General features: G+C 51.5%; 1 protein-coding gene across 7 annotated transcripts in view; it reads right to left on the reverse strand.

Annotated features, from left to right (window-relative positions):
- Positions 1-19553, reverse strand: part of LOC110530221 (chloride channel protein 2) — a 78908-nt gene that overhangs the window by 24707 nt on the left and 34648 nt on the right. For all 7 annotated transcript variants that reach the window (XR_005052924.1, XR_005052922.1, XR_005052923.1 and 4 more), the window contains exon 3: positions 13380-13511. Coding sequence is in view for 4 of the 7 variants with exons in the window: in XM_036985784.1 (XP_036841679.1) it covers positions 13380-13511 (132 nt within the window). In the remaining 3 variants the exon portion in view is untranslated. The remainder of the gene's footprint in view (positions 1-13379; positions 13512-19553) is intronic.

Here is a 19553-nt window from a genome sequence, read left to right on the forward strand (position 1 = left end):
CCTCCCTCTGTTCCGTTCTCTCTTTCGCCCTCCCTCTGTTCCGTTCTCTCTTTCTCTCTCCCTCTGTTCCGTTCTCTCTTTCGCCCTCCCTCCGTTCCGTTCTCTCTTTCGCCCTCCCTCCGTTCCGTTCTCTCTCTTTCCCTCCCTCCATCCCGTTCTCTCTCTCTCTCCCTCCCTCCGTTCCGTTCTCTCTCTCTCCCTCCCTCTTTTCCGTTCTCTCTTTCACCATCCCTCCGTTCCGTTCTCTCTTTCGCCCTCCCTCCGTTCCGTTCTCTCTTTCCCTCCCTCCATCCCGTTCTCTCTCTCTCTCTCCCTCCCTCCGTTCCGTTCTCTCTCTCTCCCTCCCTCCGTTCTGTTCTCTCTTTCTCCCTCCCTCTGTCCCGTTCTCTCTTCCTCCCTCCCTCTGTCCCGTTCTCTTTTTCTCCCTCCATCTGTTCCGTTCTCTCTTTCTCCCTCCGTCTGTTCCGTTCTCTCTTTCTCTCTCCCTCCGTTCCGTTCTCTCTTTCGCCCTCCCTCCGTTCCGTTGTCTCTCTCTCCCTCCCAACGTTCCGTTCTCTCTCTCCCTCCCTCCGTTCCGTTCTCTCTCTCTCCCTCCCTCTGTCCCGTTCTCTCTTTCTCCCTCCCTCTGTCCCGTTCTCTCTTTCTCCCTCCCTCTGTCCCGTTCTCTCTTTCGCCCTCCCTCTGTTCCGTTCTCTCTCTCCCTCCCTCCGTTCCGTTCTCTCATTCTCCCTCCCTCTGTCACGTTCTCTCTCTCTCTCCCTCTGTTCCGTTCTCTCTCTCTCTCTCCCTCTGTTCCGTTCTCTCTTTCTCCCTCCCTCTGTTCTGTTCTCTCTCTCTCCTTCCCTCCGTTCCGTTCTCTCTTTCTCCCTCCCTCTGTCCTGTTCTCTCTCTCTCCCTCCCTCTGTCCTGTTCTCACTTTCTCCCTCCCTCTGTTCCGTTCTCTCTTTCGCCCTCCCTCTGTTCCGTTCTCTATTTCTCTCTCCCTCTGTTCCGTTCTCTCTTTCTCCCTCCCTCTGTTCCGTTCTCTCTTTCTCTCTCCCTCTGTTCCGTTCTCTCTTTCTCTCTCCCTCTGTTCCGTTCTCTCTTTCGCCCTCCCTCTGTTCCGTTCTCTCTTTCGCCCTCCCTCTGTTCCGTTCTCTCTTTCGCCCTCCCTCTGTTCCGTTCTCTCTTTCTCTCTCCCTCTGTTCCGTTCTCTCTTTCGCCCTCCCTCCGTTCCGTTCTCTCTTTCGCCCTCCCTCCGTTCCGTTCTCTCTCTTTCCCTCCCTCCATCCCGTTCTCTCTCTCTCTCCCTCCCTCCGTTCCGTTCTCTCTCTCTCCCTCCCTCTTTTCCGTTCTCTCTTTCACCATCCCTCCGTTCCGTTCTCTCTTTCGCCCTCCCTCCGTTCCGTTCTCTCTTTCCCTCCCTCCATCCCGTTCTCTCTCTCTCTCTCCCTCCCTCCGTTCCGTTCTCTCTCTCTCCCTCCCTCCGTTCTGTTCTCTCTTTCTCCCTCCCTCTGTCCCGTTCTCTCTTCCTCCCTCCCTCTGTCCCGTTCTCTTTTTCTCCCTCCATCTGTTCCGTTCTCTCTTTCTCCCTCCGTCTGTTCCGTTCTCTCTTTCTCTCTCCCTCCGTTCCGTTCTCTCTTTCGCCCTCCCTCCGTTCCGTTGTCTCTCTCTCCCTCCCAACGTTCCGTTCTCTCTCTCCCTCCCTCCGTTCCGTTCTCTCTCTCTCCCTCCCTCTGTCCCGTTCTCTCTTTCTCCCTCCCTCTGTCCCGTTCTCTCTTTCTCCCTCCCTCTGTCCCGTTCTCTCTTTCGCCCTCCCTCTGTTCCGTTCTCTCTCTCCCTCCCTCCGTTCCGTTCTCTCATTCTCCCTCCCTCTGTCACGTTCTCTCTCTCTCTCTCTCTCTCCCTCTGTTCCGTTCTCTCTCTCTCTCTCCCTCTGTTCCGTTCTCTCTTTCTCCCTCCCTCTGTTCCGTTCTCTCTCTCTCCTTCCCTCCGTTCCGTTCTCTCTTTCTCCCTCCCTCTGTCCTGTTCTCTCTCTCTCCCTCCCTCTGTCCTGTTCTCACTTTCTCCCTCCCTCTGTTCCGTTCTCTCTTTCGCCCTCCCTCTGTTCCGTTCTCTTTTTCTCTCTCCCTCTGTTCCGTTCTCTCTTTCTCTCTCCCTCTGTTCCGTTCTCTCTCTCTCTCCCTCCCTCTCTCCCTCCGTTCCGTTCTCTCTTTCTCCCTCCCTCCGTTCCGTTCTCTCTTTCGCCCTCCCTCCGTTCCGTTCTCTCTTTCGCCCTCCCTCCGTTCCGTTCTCTCTTTCTCCCTCCCTCTGTTCCGTTCTCTCTTTCTCCCTCCCTCTGTTCCGGTCTCTCTCTCTCCCTCCCTCTGTTCCGTTCTCTCTCTCTCTCCCTCCCTCTCTCCCTCCGTTCCGTTCTCTCTTTCTCCCTCCCTCCGTTCCGTTCTCTCTTTTGCCCTCCCTCCGTTTCGTTCTCTCTTTTGCCCTCTCTCCGTTCGTTCTCTCTTTCGCCCTCCCTCCGTTCCGTTCTCTCTCTCTCCCTCCCTCTGTTCCGTTCTCTCTCTCTCCTCCCTCTGTTCCGTTCTCTCTCTCTCTCCCTCCCTCCCTCTGTTCCGTTCTCTCTTTCTCCCTCCTCTGTTCCGTTCTCTCTTCTCCCTCCCTCCGTTCCGTTCTCTCTTTCGCCCTCCCTCCGTTCCGTTCTCTCTTTCGCCCTCCCTCTGTTCGTTCTCTCTCTCTCTCTCCCTCTGTTCCGGTCTCTCTCTCTCCCTCCCTTGTTCCGTTCTCTCTTTCTCCCTCCCTCTGTTCCGTTCTCTTCTTTCTCCCTCCCTCTGTTCCGTTCTCTCTTTCTCTCTCCCTCTCTCTCTCCCTCTGTTCCGTTCTCTCTTTCTCTCTCCCTCTGTTCCGTTCTCTCTTTCTTCCTCCCTCTGTTCCGTTCTCTCTCTCTCTCCCTCCCTCTCTCCCTCCGTTCCGTTCTCTCTTTCTCCCTCCCTCCGTTCCGTTCTCTCTTTCGCCCTCCCTCCGTTCCGTTTTCTCTTTCGCCCTCCCTCCGTTCCGTTCTCTCTCTCTCCCTCCCTCCATTCCATTCTCTCTTTTGCCCTCCCTCTGTTCCGTTCTCTCTCTCTCCCTCCCTCCGTTCCGTTCTCTCTTTCTCCCTCCCTCTGTCACGTTCTCTCTCTCTCGCTCCCTCTGTTCCGTTCTCTCTCTCTCTTTCTCCCTCCCTCTGTTCCGTTCTCTCTTTCGCCCTCCCTCTATTCCGTTCTCTCTTTCGCCCTCCCTCTGTTCCGTTCTCTCTTTCTCCCTCCCTCTGTTCCGTTCTCTCTTTCGCCCTCCCTCTGTTCCGTTCTCTCTTTCTCTGTCCCCCTGTTCCCTTCTCTCTTTCTCTCTCCCTCTGTTCCGTTCTCTCTTTCTCCCTCCCTCTGTTCCGTTCTCTCTTTCTCCCTCCCTCTGTTCCGTTCTCTCTTTCGCCCTCCCTCTGTTCCGTTCTCTCTCTCTCCCTCCCTCTGTTCCGTTCTCTCTCCCTCTCTCCCTCTGTTCCGGTCTCTCTCTCTCCCTCCCCCTGTTCCGTTCTCTCTTTCTCCCTCCCTCTGTTCCGTTCTCTCTTTCTCCCTCCCTCTGTTCCGTTCTCTCTTTCTCTCTCCCTCTCTCTCTCCCTCTGTTCCGTTCTCTCTTTCTCCCTCCCCCTGTTCCGTTCTCTCTTTCTCCCTCCCTCTGTTCCGTTCTCTCTTTCTCCCTCCCTCTGTTCCGTTCTCTCTTTCTCTCTCCCTCTCTCTCTCCCTCTGTTCCGTTCTCTCTTTCTCCCTCCCTCCGTTCCGTTCTCTCTTTCGCCCTCCCTCCGTTCCGTTTTCTCTTTCTCCCTCCCTCCGTTCCGTTCTCTCTTTCGCCCTCCCTCTGTTCCGTTCTCTCTTTCGCCCTCCCTCTGTTCCGTTCTCTCTTTCGCCCTCCCTCTGTTCCGTTCTCTCTTTCTCTCTCCCTCTGTTCCCTTCTCTCTTTCTCTCTCCCTTTGTTCCGTTCTCTCTTTCTCCCTCCCTCTGTTCCGTTCTCTCTTTCTCCCTCCCTCTGTTCCGTTCTCTCTTTCGCCCTCCCTCTGTTCCGTTCTCTCTCTCTCCCTCCCTCTGTTCCGTTCTCTCTCTCTCTCTCCCCTGTTCCGGTCTCTCTCTCTCCCTCCCCCTGTTCCGTTCTCTCTTTCTCCCTCCCTCTGTTCCGTTCTCTCTTTCTCCCTCCCTCTGTTCCGTTCTCTCTTTCTCTCTCCCTCTCTCTCTCCCTCTGTTCCGTTCTCTCTTTCTCTCTCCCTCTGTTCCGTTCTCTTTTTTCCTTCCTCTGTTCCGTTCTCTCTCTCCCTCTCCCTCCCTCTCTCCCTCCGTTCCGTTCTCTCTTTCTCCCTCCCTCCGTTCCGTTCTCTCTTTCGCCCTCCCTCCGTTCCGTTTTCTCTTTCTCCCTCCCTCCGTTCCGTTCTCTCTTTCGCCCTCCCTCCGTTCCGTTTTCTCTTTCGCCCTCCCTCCGTTCCGTTCTCTCTCTCTCCCTCTCTCCATTCCATTCTCTCTTTCGCCCTCCCTCTGTTCCGTTCTCTCTTTCGCCCTCCCTCTGTTCCGTTCTCTCTCTCTCTCCCTCCCTCTCTCCCTCCGTTCCGTTCTCTCTTTCTCCCTCCCTCCGTTCCGTTCTCTCTTTTGCCCTCCCTCAGTTTCGTTCTCTCTTTTGCCCTCCTCCATTCCGTTCTCTCTTTCGCCCTCCCTCGTTCCGTTCTCTCTCTCCCTCCCTCCGTTCCGTTCTCTCTCTCTCCCTCCCTCCGTTCCGTTCTCTCTTTCTCCCTCCCTCTGTCCGTTCTCTCTTTGGCCCTCCCTCTGTTCCGTTCTCTCTTCTCTCTCCCTCTGTTCCGTTTCTCTTTCTCTCTCCCTCTGTTCCGTTCTCTCTTTCGCCCTCCCTCTGTTCCGTTCTCTCTTTCGCCCTCCCTCTGTTCCGTTCTCTCTTTCGCCCTCCCTCTGTTCCGTTCTCTCTTTCTCTCTCCCTCTGTTCCGTTCTCTCTTTCGCCCTCCCTCCGTTCCGTTCTCTCTTTCGCCCTCCCTCCGTTCCGTTCTCTCTCTTTCCCTCCCTCCATCCCGTTCTCTCTCTCTCTCCCTCCCTCCGTTCCGTTCTCTCTCTCTCCCTCCCTCTTTTCCGTTCTCTCTTTCGCCCTCCCTCCGTTCCGTTCTCTCTTTAGCCCTCCCTCCGTTCCGTTCTCTCTTTCCCTCCCTTCATCCCGTTCTCTCTCTCTCTCTCCCTCCCTCCGTTCCGTTCTCTCTCTCTCCCTCCCTCCGTTCTGTTCTCTCTTTATCCCTCCATCTGTCCCGTTCTCTCTTTCTCCCTCCCTCTGTCCCGTTCTCTTTTTCTCCCTCCATCTGTTCCGTTCTCTCTTTCTCCCTCCGTCTGTTCCGTTCTCTCTTTCTCTCTCCCTCCGTTCCGTTCTCTCTTTCGCCCTCCCTCCGTTCCGTTCTCTCTCTCTCCCTCCCAACGTTCCGTTCTCTATCTCCCTCCCTCCGTTCCGTTCTCTCTCTCTCCCTCCCTCTGTCCCGTTCTCTCTTTCTCCCTCCCTCTGTCCCGTTCTCTCTCTCTCCCTCCCTCTGTCCCGTTCTCTCTTTCTCCCTCCCTCTGTCCCGTTCTCTCTTTCTCCCTCCCTCTGTCCCGTTCTCTCTTTCGCCCTCCCTCTGTTCCGTTCTCTCTCTCCCTCCCTCCGTTCCGTTCTCTCATTCTCCCTCCCTCTGTCACGTTCTCTCTCTTTCTCCCTCCCTCTGTTCCGTTCTCTCTTTCGCCCTCCCTCTGTTCCGTTCTCTCTTTTGCCCTCCCTCTGTTCCGTTCTCTCTTTCGCCCTCTCTCTGTTCCGTTCTCTCTCTCTCCCTCCCTCTGTTCCGTTCTCTCTCTCTCCCTCCCTCCGTTCCGTTCTCTCTTTCTCCCTCCCTCTGTCCTGTTCTCTCTCTCTCCCTCCCTCTGTACTGTTCTCACTTTCTCCCTCCCTCTGTTCCGTTCTCTCTATCTCCCTCCCTCTGTTCCGTTCTCTCTCTCTCTCCCTCCCTCTCTCCCTCCGTTCCGTTCTCTCTCTCTCCCTCCCTCCGTTCCGTTCTCTCTCTCTCCCTCCCTCCGTTCCGTTCTCTCTTTCTCCCTCCCTCTGTTCCCTTCTCTCTTTCTCCCTCCCTCTGTTCCGTTCTCTCTTTGGCCCTCCCTCTGTTCCGTTCTCTCTTTCTCTCTCCCTCTGTTCCGTTCTCTCTTTCTCTCTCCCTCTGTTCCGTTCTCTCTTTCGCCCTCCCTCTGTTCCGTTCTCTCTTTCGCCCTCCCTCTGTTCCGTTCTCTCTTTCGCCCTCCCTCTGTTCCGTTCTCTCTTTCTCTCTCCCTCTGTTCCGTTCTCTCTTTCGCCCTCCCTCCGTTCCGTTCTCTCTTTCGCCCTCCCTCCGTTCCGTTCTCTCTCTTTCCCTCCCTCCATCCCGTTCTCTCTCTCTCTCCCTCCCTCCGTTCCGTTCTCTCTTTCGCCCTCCCTCTTTTCCGTTCTCTCTTTCGCCCTCCCTCCGTTCCGTTCTCTCTTTAGCCCTCCCTCCGTTCCGTTCTCTCTTTCCCTCCCTCCATCCCGTTCTCTCTCTCTCTCCCTCCCTCCGTTCCGTTCTCTCTCTCTCCCTCCCTCCGTTCTGTTCTCTCTTTATCCCTCCATCTGTCCCGTTCTCTCTTTCTCCCTCCCTCTGTCCCGTTCTCTTTTTCTCCCTCCATCTGTTCCGTTCTCTCTTTCTCCCTCCGTCTGTTCCGTTCTCTCTTTCTCTCTCCCTCCGTTCCGTTCTCTCTTTCGCCCTCCCTCCGTTCCGTTCTCTCTCTCTCCCTCCCAACGTTCCGTTCTCTATCTCCCTCCCTCCGTTCCGTTCTCTCTCTCTCCCTCCCTCTGTCCCGTTCTCTCTTTCTCCCTCCCTCTGTCCCGTTCTCTCTCTCTCCCTCCCTCTGTCCCGTTCTCTCTTTCTCCCTCCCTCTGTCCCGTTCTCTCTTTCGCCCTCCCTCTGTTCCGTTCTCTCTCTCCCTCCCTCCGTTCCGTTCTCTCATTCTCCCTCCCTCTGTCACGTTCTCTCTCTCTCTCTCTCCCTCTGTTCCGTTCTCTCTCTCTCTCTCCCTCTGTTCCGTTCTCTCTTTCTCCCTCCCTCTGTTCCGTTCTCTCTTTCGCCCTCCCTCTGTTCCGTTCTCTCTTTTGCCCTCCCTCTGTTCCGTTCTCTCTTTCGCCCTCTCTCTGTTCCGTTCTCTCTCTCTCCCTCCCTCTGTTCCGTTCTCTCTCTCTCCCTCCCTCCGTTCCGTTCTCTCTTTCTCCCTCCCTCTGTCCTGTTCTCTCTCTCTCCCTCCCTCTGTCCTGTTCTCACTTTCTCCCTCCCTCTGTTCCGTTCTCTCTATCTCCCTCCCTCTGTTCCGTTCTCTCTCTCTCTCCCTCCCTCTCTCCCTCCGTTCCGTTCTCTCTTTCTCCCTCCCTCCGTTCCGTTCTCTCTTTCGCCCTCCCTCCGTTCCGTTCTCTCTTTCGCCCTCCCTCCGTTCCGTTCTCTCTTTCTCCCTCCCTCTGTTCCGTTCTCTCTTTCTCCCTCCCTCTGTTCCGGTCTCTCTCTCTCCCTCCCTCTGTTCCGTTCTCTCTCTCTCTCCCTCCCTCTCTCCCTCCGTTCCGTTCTCTCTTTCTCCCTCCCTCCGTTCCGTTCTCTCTTTTGCCCTCCCTCCGTTTCGTTCTCTCTTTTGCCCTCCCTCCGTTCCGTTCTCTCTTTCGCCCTCCCTCCGTTCCGTTCTCTCTCTCTCCCTCCCTCTGTTCCGTTCTCTCTCTCTCCCTCCCTCTGTTCCGTTCTCTCTCTCTCTCTCTCCCTCCCTCCCTCTGTTCCGTTCTCTCTTTCTCCCTCCCTCTGTTCCGTTCTCTCTTTCTCCCTCCCTCCGTTCCGTTCTCTCTTTCGCCCTCCCTCCGTTCCGTTCTCTCTTTCGCCCTCCCTCTGTTCCGTTCTCTCTCTCGCCCTCCCTCTGTTCCGTTCTCTCTCTCTCTCTCCCTCTGTTCCGGTCTCTCTCTCTCCCTCCCTCCGTTCCGTTCTCTCTTTCGCCCTCCCTCCGTTCCGTTCTCTCTTTCGCCCTCCCTCTGTTCCGTTCTCTCTCTCGCCCTCCCTCTGTTCCGTTCTCTCTCTCTCTCTCCCTCTGTTCCGGTCTCTCTCTCTCCCTCCCCCTGTTCCGTTCTCTCTTTCTCCCTCCCTCTGTTCCGTTCTCTCTTTCTCCCTCCCTCTGTTCCGTTCTCTCTTTCTCTCTCCCTCTCTCTCTCCCTCTGTTCCGTTCTCTCTTTCTCTCTCCCTCTGTTCCATTCTCTCTTTCTTCCTCCCTCTGTTCCGTTCTCTCTCTCTCTCCCTCCCTCTCTCCCTCCGTTCCGTTCTCTCTTTCTCCCTCCCTCCGTTCCGTTCTCTCTTTCGCCCTCCCTCCGTTCCGTTTTCTCTTTCGCCCTCCCTCCGTTCCGTTCTCTCTCTCTCCCTCCCTCCATTCCATTCTCTCTTTTGCCCTCCCTCTGTTCCGTTCTCTCTCTCTCCCTCCCTCCGTTCCGTTCTCTCTTTCTCCCTCCCTCTGTCACGTTCTCTCTCTCTCTCTCCCTCTGTTCCGTTCTCTCTCTCTCTTTCTCCCTCCCTCTGTTCTGTTCTCTCTTTCGCCCTCCCTCTATTCCGTTCTCTCTTTCGCCCTCCCTCTGTTCCGTTCTCTCTTTCTCCCTCCCTCTGTTCCGTTCTCTCTTTCGCCCTCCCTCTGTTCCGTTCTCTCTTTCTCTCTCCCTCTCTTCCCTTCTCTATTTCTCTCTCCCTCTGTTCCGTTCTCTCTTTCTCCCTCCCTCTGTTCCGTTCTCTCTTTCTCCCTCCCTCTGTTCCGTTTTCTCTTTCGCCCTCCCTCTGTTCCGTTCTCTCTCTCTCCCTCCCTCTGTTCCGTTCTCTCTCTCTCTCTCCCTCTGTTCCGGTCTCTCTCACTCCCTCCCCCTGTTCCGTTCTCTCTTTCTCCCTCCCTCTGTTCCGTTCTCTCTTTCTCTCTCCCTCTCTCTCTCCCTCTGTTCCGTTCTCTCTTTCTCTCTCCCTCTGTTCCGTTCTCTCTTTTTTCCTTCCTCTGTTCCGTTCTCTCTCTCCCTCTCCCTCCCTCTCTCCCTCCGTTCCGTTCTCTCTTTCTCCCTCCCTCCGTTCCGTTCTCTCTTTCGCCCTCCCTCCGTTCCGTTTTCTCTTTCTCCCTCCCTCCGTTCCGTTCTCTCTTTCGCCCTCCCTCCGTTCCGTTTTCTCTTTCGCCCTCCCTCCGTTCCGTTCTCTCTCTCTCCCTCCCTCCATTCCATTCTCTCTTTCGCCCTCCCTCCGTTCCGTTCTCTCTTTCGCCCTCCCTCCGTTCCGTTTTCTCTTTCGCCCTCCCTCCGTTCCGTTCTCTCTCTCTCCCTCCCTCCATTCCATTCTCTCTTTCGCCCTCCCTCTGTTCCGTTCTCTCTCTCTCTCCCTCCCTCTCTCCCTCCGTTCCGTTCTCTCTTTCTCCCTCCCTCCGTTCCGTTCTCTCTTTTGCCCTCCCTCAGTTTCGTTCTCTCTTTTGCCCTCCCTCCGTTCCGTTCTCTCTTTCGCCCTCCCTCCGTTCCGTTCTCTCTCTCCCTCCCTCCGTTCCGTTCTCTCTTTCGCCCTCCCTCTGTTCCGTTCTCTCTTTCTCTCTCCCTCTGTTCCGTTCTCTCTTTCTCTCTCCCTCTGTTCCGTTCTCTCTTTCTCCCTCCCTCTGTTCCGTTCTCTCTTTCGCCCTCCCTCTGTTCCGTTCTCTTTCTCTATCCCTCTGTTCCCTTCTCTCTTTCTCTCTCCCTCTGTTCCGTTCTCTTTCTCTCTCCCTCTGTTCCGTTCTCTCTTTCTCCCTCCCTCTGTTCCGTTCTCTCTTTCGCCCTCCCTCTGTTCCGTTCTCTCTCTCTCCCTCCCTCTGTTCCGTTCTCTCTCTCTCTCTCCCTCTGTTCCGGTCTCTCTCTCTCTCCCTCCCTCCCTCTGTTCCGTTCTCTCTTTCTCTCTCCCTCTCTCTCTCCCTCTGTTCCGTTCTCTCTTTCTTCCTCCCTCTGTTCCGTTCTCTCTCTCTCCCTCCCTCTCTCCCTCTGTCCGTTCTCTCTTTCTCCCTCCCTCCGTTCCGTTCTCTCTTTCGCCCTCCCTCCGTTCCGTTCTCTCTTTCGCCCTCCCTCCGTTCCGTTCTCTCTTTCGCCCTCCCTCCGTTCCGTTCTCTCTTTCGCCCTCCCTCCGTTCCGTGCTCTCTTTCGCCCTCCCTCCGTTCCGTTCTCTCTTTCGCCCTCCCTCCGTTCCGTTCTCTCTCTCTCCCTCCCTCCGTTCCGTTCTCTCTTTCGCCCTCCCTCCGTTCCGTTCTCTCTTTCGCCCTCCCTCCGTTCCGTTCTCTCTTTCGCCCTCCCTCCGTTCCGTTCTCTCTCTCTCCCTCCCTCCGTTCCGTTCTCTCTCTCTCCCTCCCTCCGTTCCGTTCTCTCTTTCTCCCTCCCTCTGTCACGTTCTCTCTCTCTCTCTCCCTCTGTTCCGTTCTCTCTCTCTCTTTCTCCCTCCCTCTGTTCCGTTCTCTCTTTCGCCCTCCCTCTATTCCGTTCTCTCTTTCGCCCTCCCTCTGTTCCGTTCTCTCTTTCTCCCTCCCTCTGTTCCGTTCTCTCTTTCGCCCTCCCTCTGTTCCGTTCTCTCTTTCTCTCTCCCTCTGTTCCCTTCTCTCTTTCTCTCTCCCTCTGTCCGTTCTCTCTTTCTCCCTCCCTCTGTTCCGTTCTCTCTTTCTCCCTCCCTCTGTTCCGTTCTCTCTTTCGCCCTCCCTCTGTTCCGTTCTCTCTCTCTCCCTCCCTCTGTTCCGTTCTCTCTCTCTCTCTCCCTCTGTTCCGGTCTCTCTCTCTCCCTCCCCCTGTTCCGTTCTCTCTTTCTCCCTCCCTCTGTTCCGTTCTCTCTTTCTCCCTCCCTCTGTTCCGTTCTCTCTTTCTCTCTCCCTCTCTCTCTCCCTCTGTTCCGTTCTCTCTTTCTCTCTCCCTCTGTTCCGTTCTCTCTTTTTTCCTTCCTCTGTTCCGTTCTCTCTCTCCCTCTCCCTTCCTCTCTCCCTCCGTTCCGTTCTCTCTTTCTCCCTCCCTCCGTTCCGATCTCTCTTTCGCCCTCCCTCCGTTCCGTTTTCTCTTTCTCCCTCCCTCCGTTCCGTTCTCTCTTTCGCCCTCCCTCCGTTCCGTTTTCTCTTTCGCCCTCCCTCCGTTCCGTTCTCTCTCTCTCCCTCCCTCCATTCCATTCTCTCTTTCGCCCTCCCTCTGTTCCGTTCTCTCTTTCGCCCTCCCTCTGTTCCGTTCTCTCTCTCTCTCCCTCCCTCTCTCCCTCCGTTCCGTTCTCTCTTTCTCCCTCCCTCCGTTCCGTTCTCTCTTTTGCCCTCCCTCAGTTTCGTTCTCTCTTTTGCCCTCCCTCCGTTCCGTTCTCTCTCTCTCCCTCCCTCCGTTCCGTTCTCTCTCTCTCCCTCCCTCCGTTCCGTTCTCTCTCTCTCCCTCCCTCCGTTCCGTTATCTCTTTCTCCCTCCCTCTGTTCCGTTCTCTCTTTCGCCCTCCCTCTGTTCCGTTCTCTCTTTCTCTCTCCCTCTGTTCCGTTCTCTCTTTCTCTCTCCCTCTGTTCCGTTCTCTCTTTCTCTCTCCCTCTGTTCCGTTCTCTCTTTCTCCCTCCCTCTGTTCCGTTCTCTCTTTCGCCCTCCCTCTGTTCCGTTCTCTTTCTCTATCCCTCTGTTCCCTTCTCTCTTTCTCTCTCCCTCTGTTCCGTTCTCTCTTTCTCCCTCCCTCTGTTCCGTTCTCTCTTTCTCCCTCCCTCTGTTCCGTTCTCTCTTTCGCCCTCCCTCTGTTCCGTTCTCTCTCTCTCCCTCCCTCTGTTCCGTTCTCTCTCTCTCTCTCTCCCTCTGTTCCGGTCTCTCTCTCTCTTTCTTCCTCCCTCTGTTCCGTTCTCTCTCTCTCTCCCTCCCTCTCTCCCTCTGTCCGTTCTCTCTTTCTCCCTCCCTCCGTTCCGTTCTCTCTTTTGCCCTCCCTCCGTTCCGTTCTCTCTTTCGCCCTCCCTCCGTTCCGTTCTCTCTTTCGCCCTCCCTCCGTTCCGTTCTCTCTTTCGCCCTCCCTCCGTTCCGTTCTCTCTTTCGCCCTCCCTCCGTTCCGTTCTCTCTCTCTCCCTCCCTCCGTTCCGTTCTCTCTTTCGCCCTCCCTCTGTTCCGTTCTCTCTCTCTCTCTCCCTCCCTCTCTCCCTTCGTTCCGTTCTCTCTTTCTCCCTACCTCCGTACCGTTCTCTCTTTTGCCCTCCTTCCGTTCCGTTCTCTCGTTTGCCCTCCCTCCGTTCCGTTCTCTCTTTTGCCCTCCCTCCGTTCCGTTCTCTCTTTTGCCCTCCCTCCGTTCCGTTCTCTCTTTTGCCCTCCCTCCGTTCCGTTCTCTCTTTCGCCCTCCCTCCGTTCCGTTCTCTCTTTTGCCCTCCCTCCGTTCCGTTCTCTCTTTCGCCCTCCCTCCGTTCCGTTCTCTCTTTCGCCCTCCCTCCGTTCCGTTCCCTCTCCCTCCCTCCGTTCCGTTCTCTCTCTCCCTCCCTCCGTTCCGTTCTCTCTTTCTCCCTCCCTCTGTCCCGTTCTCTCTTTTTCTCCCTCCCTCTGTTCCGTTCTCTCTCTCTCCCTCCCTCTGTTCCGTTCTCTCTCTCTCTCTCTCTCCCTCTGTTCTGTTCTCTCTCTCTCTCTCTCCCTCCGTTCCGTTCTCTCTTTTGCCCTCCCTCCGTTCCGTTCTCTCTTTTGCCCTCCCTCCGTTCCGTTCTCTCTTTCGCCCTCCCTACGTTCCGTTCTCTCTTTTGCCCTCCCTCCGTTCCGTTCTCTCTTTCGCCCTCCCTCCGTTCCGTTCTCTCTTTCGCCCTCCCTCCGTTCCGTTCCGTTCTCTCTCCCTCCCTCCGTTCCGTTCTCTCTCTCTCCCTCCGTTCCGTTCTCTCTCTCCCTCCCTCCGTTCCGTTCTCTCTTTCTCCCTCCCTCTGTCCCGTTCTCTCTTTTTCTCCCTCCCTCTGTTCCGTTCTCTCTCTCTCCCTCCCTCTGTTCCGTTCTCTCTCTCTCTCTCTCCCTCTGTTCCGTTCTCTCTCTCTCTCTCTCCCTCCGTTCCGTTCTCTGTCTCTCCCTCCCTCCGTTCCGTTCTCTCTCTCTCCCTCCCTCTGTCCCGTTCTCTCTCTCTCCCTCCCTCTGTCCCGTTCTCTCTTTCTCCCTCCCTCTGTCCCGTTCTCTCTTTCTCCCTCCCTCTGTCCCGTTCTCTCTCTCCTTCCATACCCTTAGAGCCTAGGCTATGGCCTAGTCCGTCACTTAGCTGACCACTCTGACCAGGGCCATGACTACACCCAAGAATATCTCTCTCTCTCTCTTTCTCTCTCTCCCTCCATCTCTCTCTCCCACTTCATCCCTCTCTCTCTCACCTTGCTGACAAAAGGCGATAGCATAGTCCATCACCCAGCTGACCAGGGCCATGACCAGACCCAGTAGGATGAGAAAGATCCAGTCCTCGCCCACACGCGAGATCAGGAACTTCTGACAGCGAGACGTACACACTGAACAGAGGGGGAGAGGAGAGAGGGAGGAAAGGGAGAGATGGGTGGGAGAGAAAGGAGAGAGGGAAAACCATAGGAAAATGAAGCACAAGATAAGCGAGGAATAGTCACAGTAACAGGCAGAGAGAGAGAGAGCACAAAAAATATAAGAAAAGAGAAATGTGTACAGAAGGAACAGTGTGAAAAGCCAGTGGGAAGGATGGATAGATGCATTCCAACATGTTGAGCTGAATGAATGAGAAAGGGAATGAGTGGACTTAGTGATGGGTGGAAAGAGAGAGACTTAGGCCTCCCGGGTGGTGCAGTGGCTAAGGGCGCTGTACTGCAGCGCCAGCTGTGCCATCAGAGACTGGGTTCGCGCCCAGGCTCTGTCGTAACCGGCCGTGACCGGGAGGTCCGTGGGGCGACGCACAATTGGCCTAGCATCGTCCGGGTTAGGGAGGGCTTGGCCGGTAGGGATGTCCTTGTCTCATCGCGCACCAGCGACTCCTGTGGCGGGCTGGGCGCAGTGCGAGCTAACCAAGGTTGCCAGGTGCACAGTGTTTTCTCAGCTGGCTTCCGTGTTGGATGCGTGCTGTGTTAAGAAGCAGTGCGGCTTGGCTTGGTTGGGTTGTGTATCGGAGGACGCATGACCTTCGTCTCTCCCGAGCCCATATGGGAGTTGTAGCGATGAGACAAGATAGTAGCTACTAAAAACAATTGGATACCACGAAATTGGGGAGAAAAAGGGGTCAAATTCAGAAAAGGAAAAAACCCTCATGAAAAAGGGATTAATTCCTACTAAAATGTAGATGAATCAAAATCCACATAATTATTCACATTTCCTGGATTATTTTCCTGCTGTGAGGAGGGTCAAATTAAAGGAAAGATTCACCCATTTTGAATGTTATATCGTATTTGTGCATCTCTATCGATTCCTGGGGTCATTTAATGTTTTCATGTGTATCTGAACTCTTGCCGTTCACACAGGCAGAAATACAGCCGGTATGACATAGCATTGCAGCCTGGTATCATAGACTGGATTTAACATAGTAAACGTAAATCCGAAACACTCAAATTAGTACGATGTGTTACGTTTGGTGTGGTTACATAAGACAGATGGTTACTTAAGTCAAAAACTCGTGTGGGTGGCTGGTTGGCATATAACGTGAACGTCTAGCAACCCAAAGGTCACTGACAAATGTAGCATTTTAGCACCTTTTCAACTACTTACTACTTTTTTCGCTACTTTGCAACTAAGCATGTTACCTTTCCCCTAAGCCTAACCCTTTCCAGCACCTGCAGATCGACGTCTTAAGTTCGTAACAGCGCTAAGCTAAACACCACGGACTGAATCAGAAAAATAGGAGAAATGAGGTGAACCTCTGTTAAATGACAAATTTCTCGAGGTCGGGATTATCGCAAAAAGACAATCAATGGCTTATTCGAGCGAGAATATAACATCATGAGTTATGACATCGGCCAGTCCTGACATCTGACGTGCGATAGACATTTTCACGATCTAAAAGTCATCTGCCTATGAATTATTATCACAATGCTCAATCTGGTCTCAAAGCATTCGTATTCATATTAGTCTGTACGTAAATCTGAGATTCTCCATTTAGTGTGATATGTTATGTATTCATTTGTTAGCTAACATGCTAAGTAGTTGACAAGTTGGTAGTGAGCTAAAATGCTAAAGTTGTCAGTGATAAGATTCAAACTCGCAACTTTTGGGTTGCTAGACATTCGCGTTGTAATACGACCAACCAGTGTAACCATACCAAACGTAACATATCATATCCATTTGAGTTTCTCGGATTTACATTTACTGTGTTGTTGTTTTGTCGCACTGCTTGGCTTTATCTTGGCCAGGTCGCAGTTGTAAATGAGAACTTGTTCTCAACTGGCCTACCTGGTTAAATAAAGGTGAAATAAAAAAAAATCAAAATAAATGTTACGTCTAGTCCTTAAGACCAGGTTTGCAGGTTGAATATGGTGAGATTGTAAACGCCTAAATTGATAGTGCAGTTTGTTAAGGAGATTTTACAGCTAACTAACTACTATAGCTACTTCACATGCTGATATTGTCTTTGGTATTATTGTTTGCTACCTTTGCTAGCTATTGCATTGTGGGTTTTGCAGTCGACTTAAGACTCCAGCCACCCAAGCCATAGAATGTTCTCTCTGCTTCCGCATGGCAACCGGTACCGTACCAACAACTCTGACACCAACTGGCTCCTGAACAGCTTCTATCCCCAAGCCATAACACTGCTACATAGCTAACAAAATGGCTACACAGACTATGTGCATTTACCCTTCTGTTTTATTTGTTTTTTTCCTCTGACTCTATGCACACTCTACATACTCACTCACACTGAAACACCAACACACACACACACTCAAACAAACACACAATTTGTTCACATTAACATAACACCCACACACATTCATGTTGACTCTAAACACACCACACACACACACACACACACAAGCTGCTGCTTCTCTGTTTATCATATATTCTGATGTCTAGTCACATTACCCCTATACAGTCAGGTCCATAAGTACTTGAACAGTGACACAATTTGCATCATTTTGGCTCTGTACGCCACCACAATAGATTTGAAACAGAACAATCAAGATGTGCTTTAAGTGTAGACTTTCATCTTTAATTTAAGGGTTTTGTCAAAATTATTGTATGAACCGTGCAGGAATTACAACCATTTTTATACAAAGCCCCCCAGTTCTAAGGGCTCAAAAGTAATTGGACAAACTAACATAATCATAAATTAAATTGTGAGTTTTAATACTTGGTTGCAAATCCTTTCCACTCAATGACTGCCTGAAGTCTGGAACCCATAGACATCACCAGATGCTGGGTTTCTTCCCAGGTGATGCTCTGCCAGGCCTTTACTGCAGCTGTCTTCAGTTCCTGCTTGATCTTGGGACGTTTTTTGCCTTCAGTTTTGCCTTCAGCAAGTGAAATGCACGCTCAATTGGATTCAGGTAAGGTGATTTACTTGGCCATTGCAGAACATTCTACTTATTTGCCTTAAAAAAGTATTGGGTTGTTTTCTCAATACGCTTCGGTGCATTGTCCATCTGCACTGTGAAGCGCCGTCCAATGAGTTTTGATGTATTTGGCTGAATCTGAGCAGATAATAATATAGCCCTAAACACTTCAGAATTCACTGTACAGGCTTTTTTAGATGTTTTTGTTGCCAAACTCTAATCTGGTCTTCCTGTTTTTGAGTCTTACTAATGGTTAATATCTTGTGGTAAACCCTCTGTATTTACTCTGGTGAAGTCTTCTCTTGATTGTTGACCTTTGACACAGATACGCCTGCCTCCTGGAGGGTGTTCCTGATCTGGCCAACTGTTGTGAAAAGGGCTTTTCTTCACCAGAAAGAAAGAATTATTCTGTCATCCACCACAGTTGTTTGGTGGCCTTGCGGGCCTTTTGGTGCTCCGGAGCTCACCAGTGCGCTCCTTCTTTTTAAGAATATACCAAATAGTTGATTTGGCCACACCTAATGTTTTTGCTATCGCTCTGATGGGTTTGTTTTGATTTTTCAGCCTAATGATGGCTAACAGCAACAGATTCCAAATGCAAATGCCACACTTGAAATCAACTCTAGACCGTTTATCTGCTTACTTGTACATTAACTAATGAGGGAATTAACACACACCTGGCCATGGAACAGTTGACCAGCCAATTGTCCAATTACTTTTGGTCCCTTAAAAAGGGGGGACATCACATGGAAAAGTGCTGTAATTTCTACACCGTTCACCCAATTTGGATGTCAATACCCTCAAACTAAAGCTGAAAGTCTGCACTTTCAGCTCATATTCAGTATTTCATTTCAACTCTAATATGCTGTGGTAGACAGCTAAAATAATAATAACTTGGTCAATGTCCAAATATTTATGGACCTGACTGTACAAACTGTATCTAGCCCTATCACTCCAGTATCCCTGCACATAGTATGCACATGTATGGTATTAATAATAATATGGTATTGTCAATATGGTATTGGCACTGACCCTGTACAGTTGAAGTCGGAAGTTTACAAACACTTAGGTTTTGCATGACACAAGTAATTTTCCCAATTGTTTACAGACAGATTATTTCACTGTATCACAATTCCAGTGGGTCAGAAGTTTACATACACTAAGTTGACTGTGCCTTTAAACAGCTTGGAAAATTCCAGAAAATTATGTCATGGCTTTATAAGCTTATATAGGCTTATATAGGCTAATTGACATCGTTTGAGTCCATTGGAGGTGTACCTGTGGATGTATTTCAAGGACTACCTTCCAACTCAGTGCCTCTTTGCTCTGGATCATGGGAAAATCAAAAGAAATCAGCCAAGACCTCAGAAACAAAATTGTAGACCTCCACAAGTTCATCCTTGAAAGCAATTTCCAAACGCCTGAAGGTACCACGTTCATCTGTACAAACAATAGTACGCAAGTATAAACACCATTGGACAATGCAGCCATCATCATCATCCTAGAGATGGAGGTACTTTGGTGCAAAAAGTGTAAATCAATCCCAGAACAACAGCAAAGGACCCTGTGAAGATGCTGGAGGAAACAGGTTCAAAAGTATCTATATCCACAGTAAAACGAGTTGTATATCGACATCACCTGAAAGGCCGCTCAGCAAGGAAGAAGCCACTGCTTCAAAACCACAAAAAAAGCCAGACTACGGTTTGCAACTGCACATGGGGACAAAGATGGTACTTTTTGGAGAAACGTCCTCTGGTCTGATGAAACAAAAATAGAACTCTTTGTCCATAATGACCATCATTATGTTTGGAGGAAAAAGGAGGCGGCTTGCAAGCCGGAGAACACCATCCCACCCGCGAAGCACGGGGGTGGCAGCATCACGTTGTGGGAGTGCTTTGCTGCAGGAGGGACTGGTGCACTTCACAAAATAGATGGCATCATGAGCAACATCTCAGGACATCAGTCAGGAAGTTAAAGCTTGGTCGCAAATGGGTCTTACAAATGGACAATGACCCCAAGCATACTTCCAAAGTTATGGCAAAATGGCGTAAGGACAACAAAATCAAGGTGTTGGAGTGGCCATCACAAAGCCCTGACCTCAATCCTATAGAAAATTTGGGGGCAGAACTGAAAAAGCGTGTGCGAGCAAGGAGGCCTTACAAACCTGACTCAGTTACACCAGCTCTGTCAGGAGGAATGGGACAAAATTCACCCAACTTATTGTGGGAAAGAAATAAAAGCTGAAATAAATCATTCTCTCTACTGTTATTCTGACATTTCCCATGCATAAAATAAAGTGGTGATCCTAACTGACCTAAGACATGGAATTTTTACTAGGATTAAAATGTCAGGAATTGTGAAAAACTGAGTTTAAATGTATTTGGCTAAGGAGTATGTAAACTTCCAACTTCAACTGTAGCTTACTTACTTTTGCGTGTTCTTATTAACATTTCTTGTGTGTTTTTGTTCTACTTAATTTTTTAAATAACAAAACATATAGTACTACTGATATTGATTGTTACTGCATTGTTGGGAAAGAGCAAGCAAGAAAGGCATTTCACTGTACTTGTGTATGTGATAATAAAAACTTGACTTGAAAAACAAAACGTGTTGTTCTCACATAGTGTTACTTAACACTGTAAATTATAGGAATTTGTGGTTTTGGGTGTATTTTTCCTTTAAAGGCATGCTCCGGAACTTTGGCGATTATTGAGTATTTTTTCAAACATCCCTCTTTGGGCTGGATGTATCATGTGTAATTCATACATGAATAATGTATTAGTAGAATTACTGTCTTACCTCGATTAGCCACGAAATCCCTAGTTTGAAAGCTCTGCTGCGCCATTTCCCCTACATTTTCCTCCACGTGGGCCAGCCCCCTAGCAATTCGAGTTCTAGCCAATGACAACTCAGTAATACCAAAGTCAATATCAGCATGTGAAATAGCTACAGTTGTTAACTGTAAAAATCATCCTTAAACTGCACTAATCAAACTGCACTATACAAATTGCATTATAGTATATGTTTTTGTAAGGTAAAGTAATATTAGTA

This window comes from Oncorhynchus mykiss, chromosome 8 (genome assembly GCF_013265735.2).
Source record: "Oncorhynchus mykiss isolate Arlee chromosome 8, USDA_OmykA_1.1, whole genome shotgun sequence".
Classification (NCBI taxonomy): Eukaryota; Metazoa; Chordata; class Actinopteri; order Salmoniformes; family Salmonidae; genus Oncorhynchus; species Oncorhynchus mykiss.